The 8780-nt window shown below is 41.4% G+C and overlaps 1 protein-coding gene across 2 annotated transcripts; it reads right to left on the bottom strand.

The window, feature by feature from the left end:
- Positions 1-6594: 6594 nt before the first annotated feature.
- RPP21 (ribonuclease P/MRP subunit p21) lies at positions 6595-8277 on the bottom strand. 2 transcript variants are annotated; one of them, XM_039220581.1, is made up of 5 exons: positions 8166-8277; positions 7993-8093; positions 7815-7897; positions 6869-7001; positions 6595-6734 (listed from the first exon to the last, which is right to left on the bottom strand). In XM_039220581.1, the coding sequence occupies exons 1-5, from the start codon at positions 8220-8222 to the stop codon at positions 6674-6676; spliced, it is 435 nt and encodes a 144-aa protein (XP_039076512.1). In that variant the 5' UTR covers positions 8223-8277; the 3' UTR covers positions 6595-6673. The 2 variants fall into 2 exon arrangements, with proteins under 2 accessions (XP_039076512.1, XP_039076511.1); XM_039220580.1 differs by having other exon boundaries at positions 6876-7001; positions 8166-8275.
- Positions 8278-8780: the final 503 nt, after the last annotated feature.

Here is an 8780-nt window from a genome sequence, read left to right as displayed (position 1 = left end):
TAAAACGAATAGGCAACCGACGGAATGGGAAACTATAGTTGCAAATGACATATCAGATAAAGGGCTAATATCCGAAATCTATAAGAACTCACCAAACTCCACACCTGAAAAACAAATAATCCAGTGAAGAAATGGGCAGAAGACATGAACAGACACTTCTCCAAAGAGGACATCCAGATGGCCAACAGACACATGAAACGATGCTCAGCATCCCTCATCATCAGAGAAATACAAATCAAAACCACACTGAGATACTACCTCATGCCGGTCAGACTTGCTAAAATGAGCAAACCAGAGGACTCTAGATGCTGGTGAGGATGTGGAGAAACGGGCACCCTCCTACACTGTTGGTGGGAATGTAAACTGGTGCAGCCCCTCTGGAAAACAGTGTGGAGATTCCTCAAAAAATTAACAATAGAACTCCCCTATGACCAAGTAATAGCACTGCTAGGAATTTACCCAATGGATACAGGAGTACGGATGCATAGGGGCGCATGTACCCCAATGTTAACTGCAGCACTCTCAACAATAGCCAAAACATGGAAAGAGCCTAAGCCTCCATCAATGGATGAATGGATCAAGAAGACGTGGTTTATTTATACAATGGAATATTACATGGCAATGAGAAAAAATGAAATCTGGCCATGTGTAGCAACATGGATTGACCTTGAGGGTGTTATGCTGAGCAAAATAAGTCAGGCAGAGGACAGCTACCATATGTTTGCATGTATAGGAGGATTAGTAGGAACTTAATGGAGGACTGTGGGGGAGAAGAAGGGGGTAAATGGGGGGGAGAGGGAGGGAGGCAAACCATGAGAGACTCTTGAATGCTGAGAACAAACTGAGGACTGATGGGGGTGGGCGGGGAGGGGGGTGATGGGCATGGAGGAGGGCACTTGTGGGGATGAGCACTGGGTGTTATATGGAAACCAACCTGACAATAAACTATTAAAAGAAAAAAAAAATTGCTCAAAACAGACATAAGCAACATGACTGACCAAGAATTTAGAACAATAGTCATAAAATTAATCGTTGGGCTTGACAAAGGCATAGAAGAGATCACAGATGCAATTGCTACAAAGATTATGGATCTTAAAAATAGTTGTGATGAATTAAAAAATGCTATAAATGAGATGCATAATAAAATAGAGGCAGCCACTGCATGGACTGAAGATGCAGAGAGGAAAATACGTGAATTAGAAGATAAAATTATTGAAAAAGAGAAAGCCGAGAAAAAGAGGGATAAATTGATCCAGTAGGATGAAAGAATTCGAGAACTGAGTGATGCAATCAAACAGAACAGTATCCATATCATAGGAGTTCCATAAGATGAAGAGAGAGAAAGGAGCTGAGGGTTACTTGGACAAATTATAGCCTAGAGCTTCCACAGTGTGGGGAAGGAAACAGACATTGAAATTCAAGAGGGACAGAGAACTTCCCTCAGACGTAACTTGAATTGATCTTCTGCATGACATATCATAGTAAAACTGGCTTAATATAAGGATAAAGAGAGAATTCTAAAAGCAGCTAAAGATAAAAGGGTCCTAATGTACAAAGGGAGACACATTAGGGTAGTAGCAGATGTATCTACTGAAACTTGCCAGGCCAGAAAGGAATGTCAGGAATCTTCAATGTGATGAACAGGAAAAATATGCAGCCAAGAATCCTTTATACAGCAAGCCTGTCATTCAGAATAGAATGAAAGATAAAGGTTTTTCCCAAACAAACACTGAAGGAATACATCACCACTAAACCAGCCCTACAAGAGATCCTAAGAGGGACTCTATGAGGGAAATGTTGCAAGGAACACAAGGTACCAGAGCCATCACTACAAGCATGAATCCTACAGAAAACACAATGACTCTAAACCCATATTTTTCAATAACACCAAATGTAAATGGACTAAATGCTCCAATCAAAAGACACAGGGAAGCAGAATGGATAAAAAAACAAGACCCATCTATTTGCTGTCTGAGGACACCATCAGATTGAATGTCAGGGGATGGAGAAATATCTATCATGCTACTGGAAGTCAAAAAAAAGCTTGAGTAGCCATACTTATATCAGACCAACTGAACTCTAAAGTTAAGGCAGTAACAAGGGATGAAGAAGGGCATTATGTAATAATTACAGGATCTATCCATCAGGAGGAGCTAACAATTATAAATGTCTATGCACCGAATTCAGGAGCACCCAAATACATAAAACAATTAATCACAAACAGAAACAGTCTTATTGGTAAGAATGTGCGAATTGCAGAAGACTTTAATACGCCACTTACAGCAATGGATAGATCAACTAGACTGAAAATCACTAAAGAAACAATGAACTTGAATGACACATTTGACCAGATGGACTTGACAGACATATTTAGAACTCTACATACTGAAGCTATGGAATTCTCTTTCTTCTCGAGTGCACATGGGACATTCTCCAAGATAGATCAAATATTGGGTCATAAAGCAGTCCTCAATAAATATAAAAGAATTAAGATCATACCATGCACACTTTCAAATCACAATGCTGTGAAATTTGAAGTCAACCACAGGAAAAAGTCTGGAAAACCTCCAAAAACATGGAGGGTAAAGAACACCCTACTAAGGAACGAATGGGCCCATCAGGCATTAGAGAAGAAATTAAAAAAATATATGGAAACAAATGAAAATGAAAATACAACAACCCTAACTTTATCGGATGCAGCAAAGGCAGTCCTAAGAGGAAAGTACATTGCACTCCAGGCCTATTTCAAAAAATTAGAAAAAGTGCAAGTGCAAAATCTAACAACGCACCTAAAGGAACCAGAAGGAGAGCAACAAGAGCATCCCAAACCCAGTACAAGAAGAGAAAGAATAAAAATCAGAGCAGAAATAAACAATATAGAAACCAAAAAAAAAAAAACAAACACTTGAACAGATCAATGAAACCAAATGTTGGTTTTTTAAAAAAATAAACAAAATTTGACAAACCTCTAGCCAGGCTTCTCAAAAAGAAGAGAGAGAGTACTCAAATAGATAAAATTATGAATGAAAATGGACTTATTACACCAACCCCTCAGAAATACAAGCAATTATCAGGGAATACTACAAAAAATTATATGCCAACAAACTGGACAACCTAGAAGAAATGGACAAATTCCTAAACACACACCACCAAATTTCAAATGGGAAGAGATAGAAAATCTGAACAGATCCATAACTAGTGAAGAAATTGAATCAGTTATCAAAAATCTCCCAGCAAATAAGAGCCCTGGGCCAGATGGCTTTTTTGGGGAATTCTACCAGACATTTAAATCAGAATTAATACCCATTCTTCTCAAGCTGTTCCCAAATATAGAAATCGAAGGAAAACTTCCAGACTCATTCTACGAAGACAGCATCAGTTTTATTCCCAATTCAGACGGAGACCCAGCAAAAAAAGAGAATTGCAGGCCAATATCCCTGATGAATACAGATGCAAAAATCCTCAACAAGATACTAGCAAATCGAATCAACAGCAAGAATTATCCACAATGATCAAGTGGGATTCATTCATTCAGCCTTGGTTACACAGCTGGTTAAATATTTGCAAATCAATCAATGTGACACATCACATTAACCAAAGAAAAGATAAAAACCATATGAACCTGTCGATAGATGCAGAAATAGCCTTTGACAAAATAGAGCATCCCTTCTTAATAAAGACCCTCGAGAAAGTCGGGATAGAAGGATCTTACTTAAACATCATAAAAGCCATTTATGAGAAGCCCACAGCTAATATCATTCTCAATGGGGAAAACTGAGAGTTTTCCCCCTGAGATCAGGAACACGACAGGGATGTCTACTATCACTACTGTTGTTTCACATAGTGCTGGAAGTCCTAGCATCCGCAATCAGACAACAAAAGAAAATAAAAGGCATCAGAATCAGCAAAGATAAAGTCAAATTTTCACTTTTTGCAGAAACATGATTCTCTACATGGAAAACGTGACAGACTCCACCAGAAGTCTACTAGAACTGATCCATGAATTCAGCAAAGTCGCAGGGTACAAAATTAATGTACAGAAGTCGGTTGCATTTTTATACACCAATAATGAAGCCACAGAAAGAAAACTCAAGAAACTGATATCATTCACAATTGCACAAAAAAACATAAAATACCTAAGAATAAACCTAACCAAAGATGTAAAAGATCTGTATACTAAAAACTACAGAAAACTTATGAAGGAAATTGAAGAAGACACAAAGAAATGGAAAAACATTCCATGCTCATGGATCGGATGAATATTGTTAAAAATGTCATTACTACCCAAAGCAATCTACACATTCAATGCAATCCCAATCAAAATTGCACCAGCATTCTTCTCAAAGCTAGAACACACTATCCTAAAATTTGTATGGAACCACAAAAGACCCCAAATAGCCAAAGTAATATTGAAGAAGAAAACCAAAACAGGAGCCATCACCATCCCAGAGTTTAGCCTCTACTACAAAGCTTATCATCAAGACAGTATGGTATTGGCACAAAAACAGACATAGACCAATGGAATAGAATAGAGAACTCAGAATTGGACCCCAGAATGTACGGCCAACAAATCTTTGACAAAGCGTAAAGAGTATCCAATGGACAAAGACAGCCTCTTTAACAGATGGTGCTGGGAGAACTGGACAGCAACATGCAGAATGAAACTAGACCAATTTCTTACACCATACATGAAAATAAACTCAAAATGGATGAAGGACCTGAACGTGAGACAGGAAACCATCAAAACTCTAGAGGAGAAAGCAGGAAACAATCTCCTTGACCTCTGCTGCAGCAATTTCTTACTCATCTCATCTCCAAAGGCAAGGAAATCAAAATCAAAAATGAACTATTGGGACCTCATCAAGATAAAAACCTTCGGCATGGCAAAAGAAGCAATCCATAAAACTAACAGGCAACCGATGGAATAGGAAAAGATATGTTGCAAATGACATATTGGATAAATGGCTAGTATCCAAAGTCTATAAGGAACTCACCAAACTCCACACCCAAAAAAAACAAATAATCCAGCAAAGAAATGGGCAGAAGACATGAACAGACCCTTCTCCAAAGAGGATATCCAGGTGGCCAACAGACACATGAAATGATGCTCAATGTCACTCATCATCAGGGAAGTACAAATCAAAACCACACTGAGATACCACCTCATGCCAATCAGAGTCGCTAAAAATAACAAATCGGGAGACTATAGATGCTGGCTAGGATGAGAAGAAACGGGCACCCTCCTACACTGTTGGTGGGAATGTAAACTGGTGCAGCCCCTCTGGAAAACAGTGTGGAAGTTCCTCAAAAAATTTAACAATAGAACTCCCGTATGACCCAGCAATAGCACTGCTAGGAATTTACTCAAGGGATACAGGAATCTTGATGCATAGGGGCAGCACTTTCAACAATAGACAAATCATGGAAAAAGCCTAAATGTTCATCAACTGACAAACGGATCAAGAAGATGTGGTTTATCTATACAGTGGAATACTACATGGCAATGAGAAAGAATGAAATCTGGCCATTTGTAGCAACATGGATGGAACTCAAGGGTGTTATGCTAAGTGAAATAAATCAGGCAGAGAAGGACAGATACCATATATTTTCACTCATATGTGGATTAGAATAAACTTAACAGAGGATCGTGGGGGAGGGGAAGGGGACCATAAGAGACTCTTAAATACTGAGAACAAATTGAGGTAGATGGGGGTGGGGGAGAAGGGAATGGGGGTGATGGGCATGAAGGAGGGCACTTGTTGGGATGAGCAGTGGGTGTTATATGGAAACCAACTTGACAATAAACTATAAAATAAATAAATACATAAATACATACATACACAAACATTTAAAATAAAAAATTAAAAAAAGAAATAGAAGGAAGAAAATTGTCTGTAAATAGTGAATTTTGTTTGTGTATCTTTGAGGTAAACTCATTAGCTGGCACCTAGGAAGAAGTCAGTTTGAAATTCTGTCTTTGAGTAAGCTCCCTAGGGACATCAAATAAAATAATTTTTGTTGTGTACTCGTTCTCAGGAAAATCCTTAGGGTTTATACTTGTGTAGTGTCCACCAGTGCCCTTTCATTGTCACCTTTGACCTTGTTAGTTCAAGTCTGTATGACTTCCCATATTAGATTTTTATCGAAGAAAACCAAGAGATTGGGAAAGATCAGCTATGAGTAAGCCTAGAGGATCTGAAGGTATTCTGACCCCCTAACCTTTTTTTCCTTGTCTAAAAACAACATCAGTGGTATCAGCAGTCTGTTTAGCCTTTTAATCAATAGTCAGGGCTACCTAAACAAAGAAATATTCTATGAAGGCTCAAGCTCTTGCCAACAACCCAGGATCCTGAGTTCCAAATGTGGCATTGCAGTGTGGAAGCAGGGATGAAGGAGCACTGGGTCAGTACCCAGTCAGTAGCCTGGAAATGGAAGCTGCTCAGTGGGCAAGTGGTTTATAGAAATCAGGATCTTCCCGAATTGTAGGAATATGAACATGGTAAAGGCAAAGAGGTTGGCCAGTGACAGAGAAATACAAACTGAAAGAGAAGAAAGTAGAATGAAGAGTTGAAATACTCACAGAATCACACAAAGTGAGACATCATTATACTTTATTTCGAAGATAAGGTGAATCCATCACTGGTGACTGGAGCTCTGATGCTGCACTTTTTCCTCACGGAGGTGGGGTGAAATGGGGTGGGCTGTGTTTGGCAGGGGTTGTGGCAATTTGGGATCTGGGTAGATGAGAATTTGAGTTTTATAACACTGTGGCATCTAGCAACCTAGAATCCACCTGTGTAACCTCTTCAGATCTATGTCCCCCATCATTCCAATCTTCCTGGAGTATCCTCAGTTTTTCTCTACAAACCTCTCACCTGCCTGGCTCCCCAGCTGGGCCTCAGGCCGGTCTCCCCAGAGCAGATGATCAGGATCATTGAGGAACCGTTGGCTTCGCTGGCATGTTAGGCAGGTCTGTACTGTCCAGCGCTGTCCCTTGCATCCTAGGGTGTAAGTGGGGGTGGAGTGGGGAAAGAGTGCCCAGGTTTAGGAGAAGAAAAGCTATCCTTCATCCAGTTTTTGCTTCCACTCTTTTTCAGTAGAAATTCTAACCCTCCCCAACTGAATACCAATTTGAGGTGTCTTACCCCTGCTTAGAGTCCATCAATTTTTTTGTATCTTTTAAGACAAAGTCTAAAGTCCTTAAGAAGTTTCCTTAAGATCTGCCTGTTTCCTTCTCCAGCCTCATGCTTTGTCCTTGCCTACCTCAAACTCTAGGCTCCTGAACTCTGGTCTCCTTGACAGCATCACGAGCTCTCTTGTCTCAGAGTCCTCACACATGACTAGAATTTCCATATCTTCACTTCTTTTGCTTATCATGAACTTCACCACTACTAGTATAAGTAATTTAGCATGTTACCTCCCTAATTAAAGCATTTTCTACACTATTTTAATTGTTTCTTAGTCTGTTCAGACTATAATTTCAATGAGAATAGTGGATCTCATACAATACTTGATACACCTTAGAAAAATCAGTATTTGTTGTATGAATGAATGAACAGTGATGTGAATCCTGTGCTCCACAATGCAAAATAACACCCATTATTATGTATGGGTGGGTTACCTCTTTATGGCAACATTATTTCCCTATTGCCCAGATCTTAGTTTGTCCAAGATGAGTTAGCAATTTAACCCAAAGCTGGAAAATGCCGGCTGCTGCAAATTCCACGCCAGACGCCCATCTAAAGCGAGGAAGGGGATCCCCTCCCTAGACCACTGGTTCTCCTCAATCACCCCACGTTAGGAGGAGCACTCACGTCTCTGACGCTGGGTGCAGGTGAGGCCAGGGATGAGAAGGGAAGAGCAGCCACGACAGAGGGTCCTCTTCACTGAGGGGTCCCTGAAGGCGGAGGAGGATGGTGATCCGAGCGCCCGCGCTCACTTTCCCCGTTCTTCCCACGTCCCGCCCGCCCCCAGGCTCCCGGAATTTCTCACCGCCGCAAGACCAGCCGCTTTGCGATGGTCCTCTCCGTGTGGCAGTAAAACCTCGCCAGCGCCTGGTTCTTGGGGTCCTGCGCAATGACACAGTGGGCGGCCTAGGGGAGGGAAACCGTCACTCGGTGGCCAGCCAAACTCAGTTGCCTCCCCAAACGCCCCGACGGACTTGCCTGGTACAGGAAGTTTAGCCTCTGAAAGGCCTCTCTGTCCTTCACTGGCCCAGCCATCTACTCTCGGCTGCACAAGCGCCTCACAAGAGAGCGTCCGCAGGTCCCGCCCCTCCGATAGCTCCGCCTCAGGCGCCTGCGCAAGGCCTCCTGGGAAGTGTAGTTCCTGGGCCCGCAAGTCTCTCCCCGAGAGCCTTACTCTGGCGCCACCCTGTGGCCTCACAGACCTAGCTGTTTGTAAACCCATACCCATCCATGCAATCCAAGCCTAGGGTGCCTTTTTGAGTTTTGGCTTTCTTCTAGTCTTCCTCAAGCCCATGATCAATTGTACTAGGTAGGAAAGGCTAGTGGAACAGGAGATAATCTTAATCTGGGAAATCTTCAGGACAGAAGACTGGTCTCTTTATGTAGATAGGCTGGGGAGATGGTTATGCGCAATTTATACCCAGCTAGAACTTCTTCCCTACTTTCCACAAGCCAAAGGCAGATAGATGCCTGGAAGATCTACAGACCGAAGAAACAGAAGTTATAGATTCAAAAAAAGCACTGGTACCAGTGAATTGGAAAGGATCCTGAGGGTGGTGGAGGGAGGGAAGCACAGCTTATTCCCATTATTTT

The sequence above is a fragment of the Hyaena hyaena genome, unplaced genomic scaffold (assembly GCF_003009895.1).
Source record: "Hyaena hyaena isolate Hyena2069 unplaced genomic scaffold, ASM300989v1 scaffold_906, whole genome shotgun sequence".
Lineage (NCBI taxonomy): Eukaryota > Metazoa > Chordata > Mammalia > Carnivora > Hyaenidae > Hyaena > Hyaena hyaena.
Note: the sequence above shows the minus strand (reverse complement) of the source record. Positions and strands in the feature narration are given on the sequence as shown.

Bases quoted from the DNA above. Each gene is read 5' to 3' on its own strand.
- RPP21 (XM_039220580.1), bottom strand. From the start codon at position 8,222: ATGGCTGGGCCAGTGAAGGACAGAGAGGCCTTTCAGAGGCTAAACTTC. The intron at 8,094-8,165 runs GCAAGTCCGTCG...TCCCTCCCCTAG, and splicing joins GGCTAAACTTCCTGTACCAG to GCCGCCCACTGTGTCATTGC. The intron at 7,898-7,992 runs GTGAGAAATTCC...CTCCGCCTTCAG, and splicing joins AAGCGGCTGGTCTTGCGGCG to GGACCCCTCAGTGAAGAGGA.